The 25,433-nt window shown below is 39.4% G+C and overlaps 2 protein-coding genes across 2 annotated transcripts in view; one reads left to right on the top strand and one right to left on the bottom strand.

The window, feature by feature from the left end:
- LOC148375088 (uncharacterized) overlaps positions 1-25,433 on the bottom strand; it is a 47,736-nt gene that overhangs the window by 9,138 nt on the left and 13,165 nt on the right. Inside the window, exon 2 of the mRNA XM_088344584.1 lies at positions 5,017-5,208. Coding sequence (XP_088200710.1) covers positions 5,017-5,208 — 192 coding nt within the window. The remainder of the gene's footprint in view (positions 1-5,016; positions 5,209-25,433) is intronic.
- prl (prolactin) lies at positions 14,572-23,465 on the top strand. Its single transcript, XM_088356065.1, has 5 exons — positions 14,572-14,656; positions 17,920-18,032; positions 19,743-19,850; positions 19,927-20,109; positions 22,997-23,465. The coding sequence occupies exons 1-5, from the start codon at positions 14,614-14,616 to the stop codon at positions 23,186-23,188; spliced, it is 639 nt and encodes a 212-aa protein (XP_088212191.1). The 5' UTR covers positions 14,572-14,613; the 3' UTR covers positions 23,189-23,465.

Raw genomic sequence — 25,433 nt, forward strand, 5'->3', positions numbered from 1 at the left:
GCACACAGAATCCGGCTCTGACACGCCACAAGCCGAGTCTTTTAAAAGCCGCCATCTATAAATACACGAGAACCTCGAGTATTGATTACACTGCCTGTCATGTTAACTGTGCAGGGCGAGCTCGGAAGGTCCAGTAGTTTGTTCTGTTCACTTCTTCGCGGATTTTTATTGTGCATTGTTTTATGCATTCTGATTGGCTAAACAGTCGTCCCGCCCCTTTCCTGTCCTATTCTGCCTGTCAAATTTTTGTCTTTCCAATGATGTCCACATGAAAGCGACAGAATATCACCTCACGTAAAAAAGTGGATAATTTCTTGAAATCACTTCCACCCCTTTTTGGAATCAATAGTGCAGGGTTGGCCAACCTGGTCTTTGAGAACCACATGTCCTGTTCACACCACAGAAGTAGTTTGTAAATTTTAGCTCATTTGCACTGACTTCCTGTCCGTTTAAGATGGGACTTCAACGTTCTGTTACAGGTGGTAGAGCGCTCGTTTGGGATCAAGAAGTCGCAGGTTCGATTCCTGGCTCCTCTGTGTTATATGTCGAAGGGTCCTTGGGAAAGACACTGAAGCCCTAATGCCCCCGATAGCATGGCTGACACTGCTTTTGGTTAGTTAGAGTGTAAAAAAGGGAAAAGTATGAAGCACATTGTAAAGCGCTTAATTTTCACCTATGTTCCGGCTTGGAGCCTGCATTCGGAAAATGCTGGTCTACTTGTGACTCCAAGAGCCAAGAAGAAATCTGCTGGCTCGAGAGCATTCTCCATCTGAGCTCCAGTGCTGTGTAATGCTCTGGCTCCAGAGATAAGATCTGCAACCTCAGTGGAAGGGTTTGAATCTAGACTGAAGAAAGACTTATATTCTATAACCTGTGATTGATACCAACTTCATATATTTCCTTTCTTGGACTTCTTGAACAATTTTAGTTATTACCTATGTTTATTGTTGATGTCAACTATGCTTTGTGTATTGTTGACCATGCAACATCCACTGTGGCCTGTTCATCCTGGAAAAGGGATTACCTCTTGTGTGGCCCGTTCGCATGGTTTCTTATTCTCCTCATACTAAGTTTTTGAGTTTTTCCTTTCCCACATGCATGCTTCAGAATATGGTATGACGTAATTGTGGCCAGTGCGGTCCTTTAGGTGTTTTTTCGACTAGGGTTTATACAAATAAATGTGACTTGCCTTTAATTTGTAAAAAAAAAAAATGTAATAAGATAAATGTTTCTACTTTGTGGATTTTGATTATAGTGAGTAATTTCTGGAAAGCAACCCCATCGAAAAAGGAAAGATTACTGTACTGTACTTGCAACTAAATACTATGACCTTAATTCAGACTTGACACGCAAATTTTACAATTACGTTTTTATTGTCATCAAATGCTTTAAGCAGATTTTTAGTCCGATCAGAATAACAATAAAATGTAATTTAAATTCTGAAATTTCACAGTCAATTGGATTGAAGTCAAACCAGCTGAGCAAAATAATATATAGAGTGTTTTCACTGTGCTCACAGTCTATTACTACTGAGTAAGCAAATCGTATTTAGCATTATGGTCTTGGTGACCTTTATACATTTAAATTACTGTGTAGAATGATCCCCAACCATTATCACAAAATACTCTGACGGCAGACCACGCAACAATCATTAACACTCTGCTGAGGGCTTGACAACTTCATGCTCCTGCCAAGACATTTACAATCTGTGTTACAGGACACCACCACCCAATTTACTAAAATCAAGAGTCAGCCTATGTAATTATAGATTTCAGATATAGGTGTCAAAAAACTTTTGCTCAGTAATTCATTGATGTATCGCGGTTTACTTCTCGCAGTCTCGCTATTCGACTTTGTGTTCTGCATTCTGATTGGCTAAACAGTCACCCTCGCCTCTTTTCTGCTTGTGTCTACCTGCATGTCTGAGTTGTACACATAGATAAAACCGTTTGACGCCCCTACATTATGTATGCACACATCCTTTTCACCTTTAAGGTTCTATAAAAGCCATTATGTCGCTCCAGATCACCAAAAGGCAGAGGAAGATGCTTTTTTATCACCAACAAATTTGGACTTCTCCATCCGCAAAACTTGCTCTGGAGTCACATGCGAGTCTTTGGCAATTCCCAGTGCCTCCTGGCGCATTTTCAAAAATGTTTGGCAATAATATAATAATGGAAATATATAGGGTTTCTGTAGAACAAACAGGACACATTCTTAATGATTGCCAAAATATATAGATAGACATTGTATGTGTCTCCTTCCTTACAAGGCATATAAAAGGTTTTTAATTTTTTTGTGAGTCCAGACATTTTTTGGGACATTTTTTTTTGGTGTCCAAATTGGCTCTTTCTACATTTTGAGTTGCAGACCAGAAAGTAAATGCAATTTTTCATTCTGTCCACATGACGGTGACAAAGTATCATGAGAAGGAATACGGAACGTCTTTTTAATATAGTTGTGCAATAAAGCGGGAAGACTATTTCTAAAGATATATTTTGACAGTACGGAAGTTATTTGGAGAATAACATGTTTAAAAAGTACCGAGTTTTTTGTTAAACAAACACTTGATCCTGTAAATTATGTTTGTTCATTGGTTATAATGTATGATAGGGCAATAGAGTATTTGATGAATAAATAAAAGGTTCACTTCACAGGTTTTGACTACCTTTTTGTAACACAATTCCTGTGAAAAACGAGGGATTACTGCGATGCGAAGTGCTGTTCTGCAGAGTAAATGACTTGCTGGCATATTTGAAAAAGCCGACCCTCCCTATTGACCATCAATTTTGTTCTTATCTGACCAAGTCACACCTCTACAAGACTTTATCAAAGCCCTACAGAAGGTGGCCCGTAACATCGGTTGAAAACATAAAATGTTCGTAAATTAAATATTTTAATTCCATTATAAGCATCAACTTTTCATCGTTTTAATTGGAGGACTAAAATAACATTAAAAAAAATCTTCATTTAATAGCAAATAAATGTGCTTGTTTAAAGTATTCTTTTTTATTCTACTATGTGACAATTATTTATAGGAAAATATATACAGTAAACTATTATAAATTATAAAAAGATAAAGATTTATATTGAGATTTGTATGTAAGTTTAGTTTTATTTATTAATTGTATTCATTTATTTCAACTTAGTTTTAATATTACAGTGTCCCTTGTATAGGTTTTGCAATATTTTTTGTTTTGAGTTGACATCTGTGGCAAGTTGCCCTGTAACCTCTGAATGACTTTGGTGCCTAATGTACAGACAGTAAGATCCTGTGCCACTGTTCTAATGTGACCAGATGGAGCAAATGGAGGTTTCTCTTCTTCAACTCAAGTGATCCAACTTAGTAGGAAGAGGAACCTCTGTGTGGCCCTCCAGGACGGGGTTGCCCACCTCTACCCAATACGTACACTTAAGGGTGGGATTTAATACGTTTTCTCCGTCCTACTCCCTTTTAGGTATTCTGTTATGCATTGAGGTTATATTTACAAGCGTATACAAAAATATAACTGCCTGAAATGAATGAATGAATGAATGAATGAACAAACAAAAGGATGAACGAACGAACGAACGAACATACGCATCCCATGTAATGAACTGAATTGGGAGCGAGGCTATTTCATCACCACATGACCTCACTCAGAAGGCTGCACACATCTAGCATCCCTATTTCTCACAGTTTTTGATTAGACTTGTCAAAAATAGTTAAATGAATAATGAATTTACATAAACACCTTTCCTAATTGTAGACCAAGGGTAGGGAACGTATGGCTCCCGATCCAGGTGTGGCTCTTTTCATGTGTACATCTGGCTCAGAGATGCATTATTTTAACGCATTTTAATGCAATATGGTGTTTTTACCAATAACGGTAGGATCGCTGTGGCTCTTTAAAACCTTGAAGGATGGTGAGCAGAAATGTCAATTGGATTTTTTCTGTTTTCTTAGCGAACGAGATGCATTAGTGTACGCATGCGTGTGTGAAGTCTGCCGTCTATCATTTCAAGGTTAGCTTTTCAAGCGTAGTTTGTGCAAGTTAAGAAAAATATGTCAAAGTACACATCTATAAATATGAATAAAGATGAATAATGACCACTCGATTCCCAAGGTTAGAACTCTGACCTTGTCCCATAACTGAAGGTCAATACTTCCATATCTTTCTTTTTTGCAACACTTAAGGAATTTTTACGTAAGAACTTTGTTCTCACCTTGTTTTGAAACTATTATTCACAACAAAAATGATGCTCAATATGCACCTCAACATTTTAAGTGGGATATTCGCTGATATGGCGCTAAGGCATTTTTTCATATATTTTATGGAATCACTCAACGTCACTGAGTGAAATGAAACACACTGAAGAACTAGCTTTTGTCTGCAAATCAGGTTTGGCGGCTTTGTTCATTTTGTCTTAAAATAATATTTGTCTCAAACTAAGTAAGTATTTTCCTTTAATGACTCTTTGAGTAAAAAGGTTGTAGACGCTGTATCGTGCAAAAGAAAACCGTGTGAAAAAAAGGAACGAGATGGCGCAAAGCATTTTGGGAAGAGGATGCAAGTGACGCAAGCAGATTCTCAGCCTTCATCCATGCGTACGGATGGGCGTCCTGCCTCACCCTGCTGTCACATACCATTCATCCCCGGATCCATGTCCCTAATATCGGGTACCCTGAGTTTTTAAGACCTTTACCCCGAGCTGTCACAGTCGGTAAAACGCAAGCCGGGGTTTTCGTTAAATTTCAGCGCTAGTCATGTCTAAAAAGACTCCATTTAAGCATGACATAATTGAAGACGTTCGAAACCCTTACGTGGAATTTTAGTTTTGCTCAAAATAGTGTAAAGAAGTTGTTGTTTTAACTATTCACCAATCACGATTATCATCCATTTTTGTTCATTGGATTACATAACAGGGACATGGCATGCCTAAGGTCATGGAATTTTGTTAGATCTCACCAGGATTTTGCACTGGTTTCATGCTATACATCAATAATCAACGTTACAAATTCTATACATTGCTTACCATTTGTCCAGATCAGCCTTGAGAGCGACGCATGGAGCAGGAACTGGGGCCTCGGTGGCGGCAACGGTCTCGGAGTCCGACATGTTGGTGGTGCTGATGGCAGAGTTGATGTTGAGTTGATGTTGAGTTGATGTTGCGTTGATGTTGCGTTTTTGTGTGTCCTGCTCGTGTTGCCGTCCTCCAAACGTCAGCCTGGAGATCCGAATGGGTCCAATGGAGACAGAGAGAGACAGAGACAGAGAGAACGCAAGCAAGTAAGTGGGAGGGGAGGGCACACAAGAGGAGGTGGGAGGGCTCAAAACGTGAGATGATAGCACGGGTCAGAGTAGGGGGGTTGAGCTTAGGCTTGGGGAGTTTAAAGGTCAGTGCAAGACCTGACATGGTGAGGATGCCGATTGGCTCACACTTATGCTAACAGTTTGCAAAGAGACAGGGAGGAGCACTGGGGACATTGACATTGTTTTACGTGTAGAGGTCAGGGTTATTACAAGGCTTGACGGCATGTTTAACCAACCGACTCTTTGTTCCATCCTTTGACTCTAAGGAAAACTGAAAATATTTTCCATGAATCAACAACATGTGAGACAAAATCATTAAACGGAACCAAATTATTTCGACATTCCATATTATATTCATTACGAAAAATTATTGCCCCCCTGGTTCTCAACGCAGCCAACTGACACCAGAAGTTCTCCGATGACTTCTAAATGATTCAATGTCGAGCAAAGTTACTAACAATGACAGAGTGCTTTGTGTGTCATGAAGTCTCAGTTTAACTGCACCTTCTCTGTGATGGACTTTATATAAAAAATGTCAGGTAAGTTACTAATATAGACTGAATGATAAAGCATCATACCAAAAAACAAAGGTATACATCTTGGGTTTACATTTTACCGATCCGACCCGAACAGAAACTCTTGATCCAGCCCTCGAGCCAAACTGAGTTTGAAAGCCATGCTCAGGCACAAGCCAATAGCTTACAAAGTTGGTAGTGCGCCACCAAGTGGTCGTTTTATCAATTACATTGTTTTAAAGTGAGAAGTCAGGGGTGTGTAAACGGTTTGAGTCGCGGGCCGCATTGGTTTGCAAAAAAATTGCACAGGGGCCAGGCCGCAGGGAAAAAATATATTGATGTCTTAAATACTTGGCAATACAAGAGGAAAATAGATAACATAAGCCAATCCATTTTTCCCTGTTTGATATCTACCTGCAGAAGTTGTGTTTTATGTTTTAAAAAAGGACCATTTCATCCAATTGGTCTTTAATTGGTTTTTAAACACTAAAAATAAATGAATAATTTATATTCATTTACAGATGAAAATGAGATACCAATAGCATAGTAATATCTCTTGTTTTAAGCACTACATTTTGTCATTTGCATTGAATAACTCAAGGCAATAGCGCTACGTCAGAAGTGTTTTATTGCATGAAATTGACGACATAGATAAATAAAATGTATTTAAGAAAAAAGAATATGCAAAAAAATGTTAGCCAACAATGTTGGCTATGATCTCAGGGAAAATATCATTTTTATGGGGGTACACAAAGGGACAGAGTCTAAGGTCTAGGTGAGTGCAATTGTATTGCCTTAAACAAATACAATTTTACATGAAATAACAGAGGGATAGGCATTTCCACACATGTTATCTGTTTTTTGAATGGCACATACAGCTACAGTGGTTGGTTAGGAGTGGTTTGTGGCTTTGGCGCCACCAAGTGGACATATTTCAAACGGCAAGTCAGTGTTTAAATAAGAAGCGTCTCATTTTTTTCTTCTTATGCTTCTCTCAGAGAATTGTCTCGCAAGCGGCCGGATTAAATCCATTGGCAGACCTGATACGGCCCGTGGGTCGTAGATTATCTTTTAAAAACTTTCCAATGTCACAGACAAGAACGCACATTTGATTTCAGAGAAAACATTTCAAACAAAAGAAAAATCTAACACCAACATAGAAAAAAAGTCTTCATTGTAAAGCAGGGGTGTCAAACTAATTTTAACTCGGCGGCAACACGATAAAACAAACATTCTCTCGGGGGGGCCGGACTAGTAGATAAGAGAGAAAGAGAGAGGGTGAGAAAGAGAGAGATAGAGAGAGAGAGAAGGGGGGGAAAGAGAGGGAGAGAGAGAGAGAGAAGGGGAGCACAAGAGCGAGAGAGTGAGAGAGAGAGAAAGGGGAAAGCAAGAGAGAAAGAGGGGAAAGCGAGAGAGAGAAAGAAAGCAAAACGCGAGAGAGAGAGAGAAAAGCAAGTGAAAGAGAGAGAAAGAAAACGCAAGAGAGACAGAGAGAGAGAAAAACAAGGTGAGACAGAGAGAGCAAGAGAGAGTGCAAGAGAGAAAAGCAAGAGAGAGTAAGAGAGAAAGAAAGAGAGGAAAAATCAAGAGAGATGGAGAGATAGATAAATAGATAGAGAGAGAAATATGAGTAGAGCGTTTGTGAGAGGCTCCTGGCTTCGGCAACATCAAGTGGACATATTTCAACCTGCAGCTCGTTTTTCTCTTGTGCTCCTCCTCAGCGTTGTCTCGCGGACGAATTAAATCCCTTAGCGGGCCTAATCCGGCCTGCGGGCCACCTGTTTGACCCCTCTGTCCTAAACGGTTGGATTGAGTGCACAACTGGTCACCACAATAATGCAAATGTCCATTACACGTGCAATGTCAAGATTAAACGTCTTCCAGTGTGATTTCAGCTCATGAACTCTTTGACCCTACTTTACTCTTCACTCTGTTCCTGTAAATGTAACACCCATATGCTAGGATATTTCACATAAGTACACTCTAAATAAATACATTCAAACAATTTTTGAATCCCAAAATGATTGCATATAGATTTGGTCCTATGTGAGCCCATGTGCCAAGAAAGAACATAATGTCCTTTAAGGGACCACGTGTGTCTCCAAACAGAAAACCCCAAATAAGAGTGAGAATGAATCAGAAATGCCACAAATTCCTACCGATCTGCAGATGGGATGTCTTTTCCTTTTTTAACGTGAGCGGGGTTCACCTTCAAATGCCAACGGACAGCCGGTAGCCTGCAACTCTTGTGTAAGATTGTGAACTTTTTTGAAAGGAGGTGTGTCTCTGGTGAGGCCCATGCATGCGTGTTTGCATTTAAAACAGCAGTGGTTGCTGGCGTCTCCAAAAATTGTTCATAGGGGTGGCCAGACGGGCCACTTATAATCTTGGGGTGGCACACCAAAACTAAAAGCCATAACTAATGCTACGACAATCTAACGATATAGGTTACTTACTGGCCAAAGAATTGGGGCGCTATTGGTGCTGACCCAATGATTAAATAAAAAAAATTAAAAAATGAATGAATGAGTGAATGAATGAATGAATGAATGAATGAATGAATGAATGAATGAATGAATGAATGAATGATAGATAGATAGATAGATAGATAGATAGATAGATAGATAGATAGATAGATAGATAGATAGATAGATAGATAGATAGATAGATAGATAGATAGATAGATAGATAGATAGATAGATACTTTCAGCAGTATCCTTGTGTTGAAAATAAATCAGTAATAAAGTAAGGAATATAATACATAAATACCCAATGTAACGTGTTGATATAGAGTATTTAAATAGTGCTACATAAAATACACACTGTAATAAAAATAGGGTAATATGCAATGTGGGGGTGTGGTTTAATGTGGGCTTTTACTCCCTGGGTGGAGTTAAAGAGCCTCATGGCATGAGGAAGAAATGATCTCCTCGGTCTGTCCGTGGAACAAGACTGTGACAGCACAGTGTTTACACAGAATACACAGTGTTTGTTAAAGTGACAGTGTGTAATATTTAACATGTCTCTGTATGCTGTTGTGCAACCAAAAACACAAGTGCTAAAAAGCCCAAGGAAGAATATCAATTACTGAGACTCAAGGTGACCAAAACTAAAATGATTTTTGCCTAGCCTTTGGCGTTGAAATAAGATGAAAGAAAAAAAGGAAAGAAAAGGAACAAGAAAAAAATGGGAAAAGGAGAGAAAAATATGAAAAAAATAAAGAAAAAGTTAAAGAAAACAGTGAAAAAGGAAAAGGGGAAAAAGAAAGACAATTTTTTTTAAAAAAGGAAAGGGAAAATAGTGGGGGGAAAAAAAACAGAAGAACGAAGGGAAAAAAGAAATAAAAGAGAGTAAAATAAGGAAAATGAAAAAGAAAAGAGAAAAAAAGAAAAATAACAAAAATTGAGCAAAAAAATATCTAACAGTGGGACAGTTTTAAAAAATGATCCAAGATATTTTTATTTTGGTGAAAAATAAATAAAAATTAAAATGATGTGCAAAAGAAAGAAAAGAAGAAAAAAAAAACAGGTTTTGAGGGAACCAAGATGTCAACCAATTATGTCAGCGCCCTGTAGGTGATCCTCATTTTATGTCAAATAAACGTTTATTCCTCCACCACCAAGTATTTCAAAATATGCATATCTAAATGATAGTTCATATATTTTTTCTTATTATTTAAATCAATATTGCTTTTGTTTTTTACCACAAAGAGGCGCTAAATTGTACACACTGTCCCTTTAAGAAAAAATTGGGGCAGCAGAAAAATGCCCAACACTGACAGCTAGCTTTACAGTATGTGCCGGGACATTTCCAGGGTATCGGTGCCAAAAACCAGAGGTGTAAAATCCTAATTGAAAAAAAATACTGTGAGTTTAATTTGTCACCAAGCCCTCATTACCTTTAAAAATGACTTTCTTTCTACTCGAAAAATCACCAAGACATACATTTTTTTCTCCTCGTCAATGGAATTTTTATTTCTTATCACGACAGAGATAAGAGTATGTGGTTTGTTGGTCTACATAACACAAGAGGACATTTGAAAGTCAAGGTATAGTGGCTCACAGGAAAAGTGCAAGTTGAAAGGTCATGAGCAGGTTTGTGAGGGTTACTTTGAAAATGTAATCCCATAGAGTTACGAAAAAAAAACTCTTTGGCAGTAGATCGTTAATGAATCCTTTATATGGAAGCTCATTCACTTTTGAGGCACCTTGGGATGAAAATCCATAGAACAAACTGTAGATACGCCAAAATGCCAGCAGAGCACCCAGTGCAATTTGATTGGGTGAACGGTAGGGATGGGTGGAGCTATGCAAACAGTTCAAGCACTCCCTCTTGTCTCTCGCCCTGCGCCAAGGGTGAATTCGCTGGTTTGGAGAATTTTGAGACATTTTTCCCCAAAAACTTATCTCATCTCATCTCATTAGCTGCACCTCCTCAGTAGGATCGCGGGGGTGCTGGAGCCCATCCCAGCAATCATCGGGCAGTGGGCAGGGGACACCCTGAACTGGTTGCCAGCCAATCGCAGGGCACACAGGGACAGGCAACTCACTCGCTCATTCACACCTAGGGACAATTTGGACCGGCCAATCCACCTGAAATGCATGTCTTTGGAATGTGGGAGGAAACCGGAGTGACCAGAACGGAAACAGGACCCAATTACTTAACATTTCCCACATGTTTTATTGAAAGCAAGAGGAAGGGCTGCGCCCGCGATCTGGTGTTTGCTCGACGAGGGAAGCAAGTCGCCAATCAGATCCCGCAGCGATTGGCGCTAAATGAGCGGGTACAGGTGATTCACATCGGTGATCATGACAGTCAGACAGTTAAACAAAATGTGCTGAAGAAAAAGCTTTTGTCTGGAGAGCGGTTTTGTTGAATTCGGTCTTAAAATATATGGTGTGGATCTTTTGCAAAATAAAATCAAATATTTTGTTTTTTGGCTCTTTGAGTCAAAAAGGTTCCTGACACGTACTTTAGAGTGAAAAAACAAAAGTTATGATAATTCAGTAAAACAATATGTTTTAGACTTTGGTGCATGATCACCCGCTACCTGACATTTCTTTACGCATCAAGAAGGCCTTGATGTCTAAAACTCAAAAATCGAATTGTCCAAAACAGGGGTTGTAAACCTATGGCTCCCAAGCCATATACGGCACTTTTCAGGAGTACATCTAGCTTGGAGATAACACAGAACATGCAAATTTACTTATTGGATTGATATATGCAGAGCCGATCGAGGCACATGAGGTGCCAAGAAAACACTGACTATTAGCGGATTTCAATCCAGTATAGTATAGAAAGGCACAGTCTTGACTACAGTTCACAGTCAAGGGGGCATATGAACATATCCTCTTTTGGCTGTACATGTCCAAATACCGTATATTCCGCACTATAAGGCGCACCTAAAAGTCTTAATTTTTTTTAAAAGCTGACCATGCGCCTTATAATACAGTGCCTCTTATTTATGGATCAACATTAAATCACAAGGTCTCGCAACTTACGCAACACCCGCCGACTCGATTTTCCCCCGAACGTGGAGTAGTCCGCGGTGTATGCTGGGATTTATATACCGGCGTTTCATTGGCTAACCAATGTGTCAATCATCATTTGAATCGATCACTATTGGCTAAAGTTATTTGGAGCCTCGGATAGGCTAGAGGGCCGAAACAAACCCTGCAATTGGCCGAAAAAGATGTGTCAATCATCCGTTAAATCGATCACTATTGGCTAAAGTTATTTGGAGCCTCGGATAGGCTAGAGGGCCGAAACAAACCCTGCAATTGGCCGAAAAAGATGTGTCAATCATCCGTTAAATCGATCACTATTGGCTGAAGTTATTCGGAGCCTCGGATTGGCTAGAGCGCCAAAACGAACCCTGCAATTGGCCGAAAAAGATGTGTCAATCATCCGTTAAATCGATCGCTATTGGCTGAAGTTATTCGGAGCCTCGGATTGGCTAGATGGCCAAAACAAACCCTGCAATTGGCCGAGTTTAACAATGGCGTAGCAAGCTTAAGCTTGCTAAAGTACACCATAAAGAAACATTAGTCTGTATTTGCAAATAATTTACTCTCCTGGATTTACTTCACTCACGGTTGTAAGAAGACCATGATTGCGTATCATTATTGAACGTGAGAACTTAGGTGAGCTATGCGGCTTTATATTTTCCCGGTATCTTGTTTTAGAACGATCTTGATGTTGCTGTGATGAGTTGAGTGAATTAAACTCAATTCCAAGTGTTTATTGTCATATTCACAGTAAAGTTGCGAGCGAAAAAGAAAATAGAAACTAAGAAATGATTGGCATTTCTTGAATCCCAAGACTTTAACCTTCCGAATGATATTTGAAATGATGCATTTGAGTGACATCGTACGGACACCGCATCCGCACGTGTCTACGACACGTATTTGCTTCTTTGCAAGCTTTGGGAATGTTCAGGGGGTAATAAGTTGGACTGAACCATCTGACTGTTTTGTCGACGTTCCCATTGTAGCGCCTTATAATCCGGTGCGCCTTATCTATGGAAGATATAGGACCAAAAACTATTTTTTGGGGGTGCGCCCTATAACCCGGTGCGCCCTATAGTGCGGAAAATACGGTAATCCTTTATATGGATGCTCATTTAACCATCCGTGTTCATTGTTGAGACACGTTATGATAAAAAGCCACAGCACAAACTGTAAACACCAAAAACCTCTAGCAAAGAACCCAGATCAGTTTGATTGTGCGGTAGGAATGGGCGGAGCTATACACACACACATTCCTTCTCTTCACAGTTTGCAGTATTTTGTGCCATTTTTACAAAAGACCTTTGCTAGCACCTTGTTTTAAAACCATTATTTGGGACAGAAATGAGTGAGTCTAAGGCTAGGTTCACACTGCAGAGCCTAACGCTTGATTCCGATTTTTGGGTGAAATCCGATGTTTTTGTGAGATTGTTCCAAATATATGCGACTTGTATGCAACCTTATCTCCTGTGTGAAGGCCACAACTGGTCCGCATGCGCAGATGAGGACACGTTACGTCACACGCAATGCGTTCTTGGGAAGGCTCTTGCAGGCCCTGACGGCCCAGTGCTGTTTTAGAACACCCAGGTTTCACTTTGTAAATTCCCAACAAACTTTGGGATGTGTTTTGTCCACATTCTTCAGATTCATTTGCAGTGTCTGAAATAGAGTCTGCCCGGGGGCGTACAACTAAAAAATAAATTTAAAAAAAAAAAAAAAAAGATATATACTTTTTAAAATCAAACGTTTGCTTTATTTCGATTTCGAAATCTTTGTTAGGTTTGGAAATTTCGGAATTTCGGTTCGTTTGGCAAATTGCATACTCGGCCGCCAATCAGAAGCCTCCATCGAATAGCTTTGTGCTTCCGGACTTTCCCGAGCGTTATAAGGTCGTGCATTTGCATATACACGCACAGAGAACACAAGAAAATGGATAAGTGGATAGAAATCAAGCCAAAACCTCAGCCCCAGAAGAAATATTTAAAAGAATCTCCCAAAATGTACGACGCTTCGAATTGTAAACGTACATTAAAAGCATCGTGGAAAGAGGAGTTCACGTGGCTTGTAGCAGACGACGCAACGCAAACATTACATGAATGACGATGAGTAAAAACAGGTACATACTGATAGCAGATGGAAAACAGCGATGTTATATATATATATGCAATGAATGTTATAAGTAGATTTATAGTAAACTTAATTATAAAATGTTGTTCTGTTATATATTCTGATTATCAACAATGTTTATTTTTTTGCGATTAGTCGCCTTATTGTGTTTCAAGTTGTGAAAAATGGGGCAGGCAACTTTATGGCTGGGCAGGGAACTTTTTAGAGTTGTCTGCCCTGATGTCCGGTAACTTTTTGTCATGAGTTTCAGACACTGGTCCTTAAGCTGTCTGTTCATCTCAGATTGGCTGGTGTCCTTCCTAGTCTGACGCGAGCGTCTTAAATACCTCCACTGCAACAATGCAAATCAGAACGATTGTTATTTACATTTTATATACATACATATGAGGCACAGATGTTTACAATACAATAATGAATAATATGCAAAATGTCCACATTTTTGGAATATTTTCTTTTCGCACAGAAAGAGAAAAAAATGGGGAAAAGACTATAGTTACTTTCTCCCTTTAAAGGGACACTGATTATTAATTGACCACATGATATCTCTGTACTGTTTAGCACAACCAAAAACAGTTTTCATATTTAAAAATACTCCAAAGATTAAACAAATTTATGAACAGGCAATGACGTTTTTGTCTGTGTTGGTGACCTGGTCGTAGTTTCTATACTGCTGGATCACTGAAATTGCTACTGATAAAAACAACAAAATAGTATATGATTTGACAGAGAACTTTTTTTCATTCAGACTTCAAAATAACAGGATAATTGGCTTCAATGTCCAAATAGGCCAGTGGTAATGGTATTAATTCAGGTATCTAAGTAAAAAAAGACAACAACGTACGTCACAATGTCATTGACAAACATTGTGGGAACATGCATCATTTTATTCATCGACGTAATTGTGATCACGAAGCTTTTTCCACTTCCGTGCTTCAGTGAAGCACGGAACACTGAAAGTCAAGCCGCTACTGCTGCATTCATTCACATTTTTGGGACTTTACTTGCATTATGAACGAGCGCAACAAGTCCTAGACAATTAGCACATGGTCTTGTTACTGCTGCGTATGCAAAGAGTGGAAGCAAAACAACTATAAATATGAAGGAAAGTGCATTCGAAAGAAAGGGTGGTGGGGAAAAGTCATACAGTAAGTTCCAGGCCGGGAAAGAAATATGGCTTACGGCAAATGCAATGGCAGAAAACGCTTCATCACCGGTAAGATAATTGCACTTTTCTTTTCACAAAATACAAAGTTTGATGGTGTTTGTCCAAACCAGAGTACTTTCAAAGATATTATTTAATGTATTTTAGACCAGGGGTGTCAAACTCATCTCACATCGAGGGCCTCGGTAGATGTCAAGTGGGACGGACTATTAAAATTATACCACACATGCGATAAATAACCAAAATATCATGTCTTTCAATTGTTTTGGTGTAAAGAAGCACAAGAACAATAGGAAAATGATGAAATTTAATGAACATTCCTTTTACAAAACATTAATTTCATTTCATGGACAAATGTGCAATTTCCTTTTATCATTCACATATATGCATTGCAACTGATCCCAATGATTCAAAGAAGGCACAAAACTTTAACAATAAATTGTTATCGGAAAATATCGTAATGCACTTTAATATTAAATCAGATTTATAAAGAAAGGAATATTTAAACCATTTGCATTAATGCCTATAAAATCTATATTTAATCCCTGCCTACACCTTAGTCAAGTCAAGTCATGTGTATTTGTATAGCCCTTCATCACAAGGAGTCTCAAAGGGCTGCACATAGCACAGATTATTGCAAAGTACTCTCTCTCTCTCTCTCCTTTTCTTTGTCTCTTTCTGTCCCTTTTCCATTTCCTCTCTTACCCTTTCTCTATTTTTCTCTCTCTTTTTCTTTCTCTATTTGCCTCTTTATCTTCTCTTCTCGCATTATTTTTCTCTTCTCTCTCTTTCCTCCTCTTAATCTCTCATTTGCTCTGTCTCTTTTTCTATTTATCTGTTTCTCTCCCTTTTCATCTTTTTTTCTTCTCTTTTTCTCAATATCTTTTCTTTTTCTTCCTGTTTCTTTTTCGTTTGCTCTCTTTCACGGTTTACTCTTTTTCTTCCCACTTCCTTTCTCTGAATCTCCTTCTCTTGCTATTTCTCTGATTTTCCCCCCTCTCTCTTTGTCTCACATCTTAGTAATGTGAAAATATCGCAAAGCTGGGTCGTCGTATCTTGGGGTTATACTGTATTTTCGTTCATTGCGTTGAATTAAAAAGGCTAAATGGCTGTATGTGGCCTGCAGGCTGTATATTGGCCACACCTGGATTATTGTTCCAAAACCTCTCAGGTATCCAATTTCATTGATTGACACAAAATTGAATTATTTAAAAAAAGCATGAAAAATTCTCAAGAACCCAGGCCTATCAGGTTTTTTTGGGATCTTTTAACAAGCGTTTGGCTTTGTAAATGTATGAAGACTTAGAGTACAAACTAAAGCGAGTGATGTTAAATGTGTAAAGAAGAAAGTATTCACATCTCCTGTAAATGTGTAAAGTTCATACATGAAACTTACATACAATACATAATACAATATGCACATAAAATGTATGTAATTGCATGAACAGTAGAATTCTATCATATTTTTATGTAATGAAGCTGGTGATTAACATAATATTGCCCATTTTTTTACGTCACCACAGTAAGGATTCATATTCACAGAGCTGTATTTTTCAAAACAGCATCACTCTGCCCTTTAGTGGCCAATCTGCGAATTGTATCTTAAAAATAAAAATATGAATTCGTAGTCGTTTGTGCATTATTTCCACTTTTAAATTATCCTGCGGGCCTGAACGAACTTCCTTGTGAGCCTGTTCCGGCTCACGGGCCGTATGTTTGATACTGAAAATTGTGAGAAAGTGAAAATGCTTAGTTTCAAGCTCATTGCAGTCCCTATGTGCAATAAACAACTTTTCCCAAATAAAAGAATAATTGGTTACCGGTAATTACGATTCACTAACAGGTATATACTGTCATTGTTAGTACTTGGCCTTTACAAAAAAAATGATAAAAAGAGTAAAAATGCTTAAAATGAACAATATTATGATATACTGTATGATTTAGACCAGGGGTGTCAAACTCATTTTAACTCGGGGATAGAACAAACATTCTGTCGGGGGCCGGACTAGTAGATTAAGGAGAAAGAAAAAGAGATAAAGAAATAAGAGAAAGAGGGAAGGGAAAAGGAGAGAGGGCGGGACAAAGAAAGAAAAAGAGAGAGAGGGAGAGAGCATGAGAAACAAAAGATAAAAAGTTGTGAGAGGGGGAAAAGAAAGGGAGAGGAAGGAAGAAATCCAAAGAGAAACAGAAAGACAGGAAGAGAGAAAAGAGAAAAGAAAGCGCAAAGAGTAGGAAGAGAGAAAGCGAAAACAGAGAAAAGAAAAAAGAAAGTGAGAGCAAAAAAGTTAAAAAGAGAGAGAAAGAGACAAAGAGCAACAAAGGAAGAGAAAAAGAGAGACACAGAGAGTGAAAGACAGTGGGAGAAAAGGGGTGGAAAAGAGAGAGAGAGAGAGAGAGAAAGAAAAAGAAATACAAGTACTCTCTCTTTGTTCGAGGCACCTTTCTATGGCAACATCAAGTGGACATATTTCAACCTGCAACTTGTCTTTCTCTTGCGCTTCTCTGAGTGTTGTCTGGCGGGCCGGATTCAATCCCTTAGCGGGCCTGATCTGGCCCGCGGGCCGCCTCTTTGACACCTGTGATTTAGACCTTTTAATAGCCTTTATAGTAATCACTTGTTTTTCGTGAACCCATGATAGGCAAAATCTGTGAAGTAAAACTCCCTTTTTTACAATTATTATATGATGAACTACTGTGTTATCTACTGAAGCCAGAAAACATTTTTTAACGGGATTAAGCATTTGTTTAACAAATAAAAGTACTGTACTGCATAAAGCTTGATTTACTAGTATACCAGCCAATCAAAATGCATGAAACAATGCAAAATGCAAATTTGTCAAATAGCGAAACCCTGAAAAGTAGTCCATGTTATAGCGAGGGATAACTGTATTAAAAAAAACTAACAAATATGGTCATCAAAACAACAAATTTATGTCAACAGAAAAATATTCTGATGCCCATTTTCTCCACGTATTTATTATTACTCGCCCCAAATTCTTTGTTGTTGATCCATGATCCAAGAAAACATTTATCGTTTATGTTACTTATACATGTGCTTGCTTATACTGTTTGGGTTGCGGGAATGACAATCCACTTTTATGATTCAAACAGGCATCATGATCATTAATATTTTCTTTTTGCATGCAACTTTCACAAAGAAAACACAAATAGACGTGAATAGATATTTATCAATTTGTGTCCTGTGATCTGTTGATATGGGTTTAGACCGTCAACTGCCAAGTGCATTAATATTAAACTCTAGCTTTGCATTCAACAAAAGGCCTCAGTCATTCGTCAAAGTCTTTGTTTTCAAGTGCTCTACATGGTGGTCGTGTGCAGCGGCGTCCCCGTGAGTGATTTACTCGACCGAGCATCTCAACACTCCGATAAACTGCACTCTCTCAGCACGACGCTCACCCACGAGCTAGTGAGTACTCATATTTATTTTGTGGATTTTTATTTTGTCACGGCACAAAAAAAACATCAACCACTATTAAAAAAGAGGAATCAACAAAATACTTGCCCAAAAAAAAGCTGTACAATACAATGATATAATGAAAAAACTGTGCCTAAAGGCAGTAGGCTGAAGCTGAAGCTTTAAAGTGCCTACCTCATTCAGTATCTTCCTTGCAGGGAAGACACATTCAAAATCAAGACAAGAAAACAAAACCCAAAACAAAACAAAAATTAAAAAACAAGGAAATGTCCTTTTAGACATGCAATACAACTAGCAACTTCTATAACATATAATATGTTTAAAGTTAAGCAGACACTTAAGATAAGGGAAAAGGACATAAATGGATTTTGAACTTGAAAAGAGGAAAAGCGGGAAAGCCAACCCTCAGATAAGAAATTCCAACCTGTTCTCAAGGCCCTACCTGAGCCTTTCTTTTTCATTAAAACTCCATGGTTAAAAAAGCCGATCTGCTGCAAATGGTGTGGGTATCAAAGAACAGAAACATGGTTGACAGTCAAAACAACAAACAGCAGTGTGCAATAATAATAAAAAAAAAAAATTGGCATCCCATGAAACCTCCTCTGCAGCTGTCTAATATTAAAAAAGGAATAAACGTATCCTATAGCCAGAGAAGCTCTTGCTTTATCAGTAATCTTTAACATATTTATTTAAAATAAATATAGTACATACGTTTTTAAATTGGTGTGAATCAGGGACTGTCACGACCGGAACAGGCAGTGACAGTAACGTTTCACACAATACTTTAATGGGAAATCAAGGAAGTCGGGCGCATGGAAAAAAACAACAGCGATCCGGTGCTCGCTGGGCAGGAGGAGCAGGAAGCCCTCGTGAAGGAAGCGTGGTTGGAGAGCGGAAGCAAGTCGGGCAGCCGGGAAGGAAGAACGGAGCGTGGTCGGAGATCGGGACACGTCAGGTAGCCGGAAATGATCGGGAAGTCAGGGACAGACAACCAGGAAACAGGAACAGGGAGCCAGAGTCAAAAATGCTTGCCTTGCATGGGCGGAGGTTTGCTGACGTACTGACAACGAGTGAATGAGAATGACGAGTTTAAATAGGACGAGAACTAATTGGGGAATGAGTGGCAGCTGAGGCTAAACGAGTGAGTGCAGGTGAGAGCAATTGGCAAATCATGACAGAGACATTTTTAAGCTCATAAATTAATTCATTCCTGATGAGTTTAGTTTTAGTAAACACTCAAAATGAGGAGAGAACACATCAATAGATTTTGAAGTTGCAAGAACAGGGGAATGAGCCCAAACCTCTGATAAGAAATTACAACCTGTTGTAAAAGTCCTCCTTGAGCCCTTTCTTTTTATCATATTCCCCAGGATACAAAAGCAGATTTTCCCTGTCAAAGAACAGCAACATAAAAAGTGCATAATAGTCAAAATAACAAACAACAGTGCAAAATAATAGTCAAAATAATGAACTGGCAATCTCCTTTCCAGGTCTCCAATATTGAAAACAGAATAGAGTTATCAATTCCATATACAAGTACCGGTACACTTTCAGGTGGCACAGTGGCTTTTTATTGTTGTACAAGGATATTAGACCTTGAAGTTATGGATTCAGCCTAGATGATGCGTGTCTGTTATGTAGGGAAACGTTTTTGTCATGTTAATCAATAAATTCAGGTCTAAACTCATCTGCTCCTGCCAGGACTCTCATTTCACTCCGATGGGCCGGATGATCATGCCCCGCCCTTCAGCGTGCCACACATCCTCATTGCAAACACCCAACGACAAAGAACAAGCGCTTCAAGTGTCTGTAGGTGACTTTTTCAAAACCGTGAGCCACTTTATGCCTAATTCAGCCTCATACCTTTACTGTTCTACCTTTCCAGGAGTCAGACTTGCTCTCGCTAGCTCGTTCCTTGCTCCAAGCTTGGACGGATCCATTGGTGGTCCTGTCCTCTTCCGCCAACTCGCTGCCTCATCCATCTCAAAGCAAAATTATCACCAAGATTCATGAGTTGCAGGAGCATTCAAAGAATCTGGGAGACGGCCTGAACATTTTATCAGGCAAGGTAGGCCATATTTAAATGCAAAATAGCAAGATTCAAATCAAGGACGTAGTTTTGGCATGGACTGAGGGGACATGTCGCCACCAATGTCAAGCAATCAGTTTGGTCTCGACTAGGGCTGCCACAAAAAAATCGCTAAAAACGATTATTAAACGGGGCTGAATGTATGGGGAGGGGGCTGAGTGGATATGTGAATTGTGCCCACACAATCAAAATATCAGGAATATCTATTGTAGCGTGGCACTGGATACAGAAAAATGACGCTAGGGAGTTGGTCTCACCTACTTTTAATTGTGGGTTCATTGGTTACTGTTGGCCGCAACCACGACGAACGAGCAATCACCAAAACAAGTAGTCTTTCTATACACAAGCACACACCGCCTCATCCAACCTCACACACTCATCTGTACTAAAGTCGTTCAGTGACGATAGAAACGGGATAACATAGAACAGCAATAACATTGCGAGGTCATTACACAAAATATTCGGTCACATAAAAACAATTACAGAGATCCCTCGGTTTTCGTAGTTAATGAGGACCAGAACCACCCGCGAGAAGTGACAATCATGCCCTGTCCACCACTGTATGATCCGGGCTTTATCACCCCCTGACCCCCATGTGGAAATTGGAAAGCTTGGACTCTCGCCACACTGTCATGGACGTTGAAGCCCCCCCCCCCCCCCCCCCCCCCCCGCTTGTGTGCAAGCATCAGGTGTTAGCTTAGCCGTAGCAGAAGGCCGGACCTACAGCCAGGCTATTGCTTCCCATCCTACGCTGCCTTAGTTGATTCTTGGGTGCAATAACATTTTACGCAGCACCTGCTGGTGATCAGCTTTTCTTTGCGATCTTCCGACTTTCCTTAGAGTCTGATTTAATTGATGAATTTATTTTTAATGTAATGGGCCGCTAAAAACTATGTGGCATTATGCTGCAATTTGTTTTGGGAGTAAGCCACTCCTGCATCTGTCCACTGCTTGACTGATAGGATAATGCAGCCTATCACAGTCACCCACATAGACAGTCACACACACCCAAGACAGAGCGCCCTCCCTAATCTGGTCCGCGCACGATACATTGATATCAATGACAATAAAGAGAAATTAATTAAATATCTGCTGGGGAGTTAACCAGCGATAACTGAATCGCGAAGTAGCGAGGGGTCTCTGTACCACAATATCAGGACGTACAAGTGTCCTTGTTGTGTGTCGTACGTAGGTCAACAGACTATTTGCAAAACAACCAGACTTGGGGTGCGCAGCTCGAAGCACACAGAGTGATAGAGATGAGCTGTGACAGGGAAAAAACCCTGAACAAAAACACAGTAACATATCCACGAAACATCAGCGAGTCACAGAATGCAGACAGAAAACAATATATCTATATCTACCTTGGTCATATCCCTCAAGAGGGGTGACCAACAGCAAGACAAACACATACAATAACAAAGAAATTAAAAGGGAAAAAAATAGCAAAAAACACACACAAGAATTTTTGGACCATGGCCATCCCAATTGCCCAAACACCCAAACAAGTTCTTCCCTCCAGATGAAGTGGGACACCAGAAAGCGGCCATGTCAGGGTGACACAACACACTCTTTTGTTCAACAGCAGGGCCCGACAGCTTTCACTGGTTTACCCCTGCCGCATCATACGGGTGCCCAGCCCATCCTTAAGAACGCATCCACAATCCCACTATCCTTTCACAACACCTCTCCACTCCTTCCTATCACCAACAAGAGCTCTAGCTTCCATTATATTTAGACCTCTTTCCTGCAGTGCACTCATAACACCATCCATCCACGTCAATCGCGGCCTTCCTCTTGGTCTCCTTCCGTTTGCTTCTGCTCTGTGGATCCTCCTCAACATTCGCTCCTCATCCATCCTCTCCATGTGTCCAAACCAACCGAGAACTCTCTTATAAACACGCTTGCTCAGTTCCCCGACTACTCCAGTTCCAATCTTGTCACTCCTAACAAACTCCTCAAACACTTCATCTCAAAAACATTCAATTTCCTTCTTAAATCTGCGTTCAGGCTCCAAGTCTCTGCACCATACAACACAGTCGGCACCATCACACTCTCATACAGTCCCCTCTTAACATCCATACTCATACTCTTGTTGCTCATCACTCTCCTCAGAAAAAAAATGAATTAGCAAAAAATAACATTTTACTCGCACGGGTATGCTGCCTCAACCGGACACAAGACAGTGTCCCACTTGCACCGGTCCCAAGGTCGGAGAAAAGCAGAGGGTAAAACAAGCCAGCATTCGGAGGTGCCTCTTCAAAATCTCTTAGGGCCCACCCTGGTAGGTACACCTAGATCCAGGCCTGTTATTAAAATATTTAGCAATATATTTAATCATCCGTTTGTTGTGCCTTGCAATTTGTGCATCGCCCAACACGTTATTTTAATGCAAAAAAGTGCATGGAGTTTTGTTGTGGCGTTTTAGTGTACTTGGGCTGTTAAGGGACATGCTTGAAGCACCCGTTTTGTCCAGCAGAGGTCTTCTTGAGACTGTATTTGTCATTTTGTGCCAAATCCAATTTATATAGCACTCTTCTAATACCAAAATGTAATTCAAAGTGCTGTATAAAACATTCAATGTGCAATAAGATGACATCTGACTAATAACTTAATTTTAACTTAATTGCCTCTCTTTTTTTGCCACTCTCTAAAAATGGTAAATAATAAGAATACAAATAATCGACTGATTCATTGATTATTAAAAAAATCATTATGCGGGCCCTAGTCCTCAACAATATAATGTGATTACTTCAAAAAATGTGTTATGTCCCCACCAATGCCTAGACCAAACCTACGCCCTAAATTCAAATTTAGTTGTCTAATTATTGAAATGCCAAATGCCCGAACGTTTTTTCTGGTGTAGATGGACCCGACAGCTCAGACCATCTCCTCTCTGCCATACAGAGGCGGAAATGACATTGGCCAGGACAAGATCTCCAAAATGATCAAATTCCACTTCCTCTTGTCCTGCTTTCGCCGGGATTCCCACAAGATTGACAGCTTCTTAAAAGTCCTCCGTTGCCGGGCAGCAAAAATGCAACCTCACTTGTGCTAGACAACAAGGCAATGCTTACTTTGTGAAACAACAATTGCTCACTCATTCTAGCAATATGCTGCATGATATAGATAGACTTATGTTATTAAATCATGACAATCTTTTCATTCACACCGTTTCAGTTTGTAGATTTTTATCCAAAAGTTTTGTTTCTAAAATAATGCTGACAAATGTCAATGTTGCTTGTCACTTTTTTGCATTTTGCAAAATTTAAGATGAATCAAGTAAAGTTATGCACTTCCTATTTGTATCTAACCAATTAAACACTTGTACTGTATATTCCTTTGAAATGTGTTGTTTCATTGTTTACATGATGTGTTTGGTTGGTGTTGTGTCAGATATTCAACAAAGAGCAGCACTCCCCTGACTAGCAGAATAAAAAAATTGTGTTTACACCTCTAGCACGCAAAATATGACTGAGACCGGAGATGGCAACCGACTTTTAGGTCCACAAACCAGATTTGTTTTGTTCTCGAACAATAGCATACCTGTCAACCTGTACGTTTTTGCCGTACAAAGTACGTTTATTATGCATTTTAAGACGTGTACGACGTCCAAGAAAATCTGTACGGTAAAACGCAAATTTGTCAATTATGGGTACCGTCCGGTATATAGCGACTATCACGAAACGGCAAATCAATCAATTCAAACGAGTTCGCCGCGGTAGCCTCTATCCCGGTATCGTTTTATTTTCGTTGCAAACGGAGCGAGCGGTTTGATGCTACTGTGAGCATGCGTCTGCCACCTCGGATTTCATGTGGTAGTTGTGTAGCGAAAGGAAGTCCGTCTCTTTTTAGAGAACCGGATTTTTTCGGCTCAACTCATTGAAGAGAGCCGGCTCTCAAACAGCTCACTTGCTTTGATGCATTATATTACGAATTATTATGTTGTGTAAAGAAGTTAAGAAAAAAAGGAAGTATAAAAGGAGAAAATGAAAAAGACAGGTTTGTGGTTATCCCTTTAATAAGTATATTACCTACAATAATTTAATGCGGAAAATGAATCAATAATTTGAATAAGAAAATGTATCACTCTACTTAATTATATTTGCATGTATTTTTTCCTTCTACAGTGAACGTCCAAGCTACTTAATTATTGAACTTTTTTTTTATAATAAACCTCATTCATGTCGAGCAACTTAGTATCTCACAACAAAATGTTCAATAACAATATATATGATATAACGAAACACATGTACAATATAACATGTTAAATTACCTAAATAAACACGTTTAAAAAAAAATATGGTGCAAGATTATTTTGTATTTTGTAAGGGAAAATACGACAGTTTGTAAGGGCATGGAGCAGTGGAGGTTGACAGGTAAGCAATAGAGTATCAATAAATACACAAATAAATGAAAAAAACAATGTTATAATATATATATATATATATATATATATATATATATATATATATATATATTCATTCATTCATTATCTGCACCGCTTATGCTCAGTAGGGTTGCTGTGGTGCTGGAGCCCATCCCAGCTATCTTCGGGCAGTGAGCAGGGGACACCCTGTACTGGTTGCCAGCAAGTCGCAGGGCACACAGAGACAGATAACTCACACACTCATTCACACCTAGGGACAATTTTGACCAGCCAATTAACCTAATGTGCATGTTTTTGGAATGTGGGAGGAAACGGGAGTGCCCGGAGGAAACCCACGCAGGCACGGGGAGAACTTGCAAACTCCATACAGGGAGGCTGCAGTAGCTGGAATGAAACCCCAGACCTTGGCACCGTGGGGCAGCGCTAAGTGTGAAGCACAAGCAATTGCACAACCGTTACGATACCAACGTTATCACGACAACCCTGTATGTAACATCCCACATGCCGACATTTCTTGTGTAAATACCATGTAAATTATAACCATAGCCTTATCCCCCTTGTCTTATAACATTATCTTCTCTGTTCCTTTATATTCTTGCTCATACCTCATGAATGTGTAAAACTGGAGTGTCATGCCCAATTTCGTTGTCACAATATGTTAGCCCATTTGTAACAATGACAATAAAGGTATATTCTATTCTATTCTATTCTATTCATTGTAAAGCGCTTTGGGAAGTCAAGTCAAGTCAAGTCATCTTTATTTGTATAGCCCTAAATCACGAAGAGTCTCAAAGGGCTTCACAGATTATTACACTATATTACACAGACTATTTTTCAGCCGACGAGAAGAGTAGGTTATTCATATGCTATGGAGTAGAAGTGAGTTAAGTGAGTGAAGTCTTCATTGACTTGA

Source organism: Urocampus carinirostris, chromosome 1 (assembly GCF_059441175.1).
Source record: "Urocampus carinirostris isolate Australia breed hairy pipefish chromosome 1, RoL_Ucar_1.0, whole genome shotgun sequence".
Classification (NCBI taxonomy): Eukaryota; Metazoa; Chordata; class Actinopteri; order Syngnathiformes; family Syngnathidae; genus Urocampus; species Urocampus carinirostris.

Excerpts from the sequence above, each read along its gene's own strand:
- prl (XM_088356065.1), top strand. The coding sequence starts at position 14,614 with ATGGCTTACGGCAAATGCAATGGCAGAAAACGCTTCATCACCG. Across the intron at positions 19,851-19,926 it reads AACAAGCGCTTCAAGTGTCT|GAGTCAGACTTGCTCTCGCT; the intron begins GTAGGTGACTTT and ends CTACCTTTCCAG. Across the intron at positions 20,110-22,996 it reads TGAACATTTTATCAGGCAAG|ATGGACCCGACAGCTCAGAC; the intron begins GTAGGCCATATT and ends TTTCTGGTGTAG.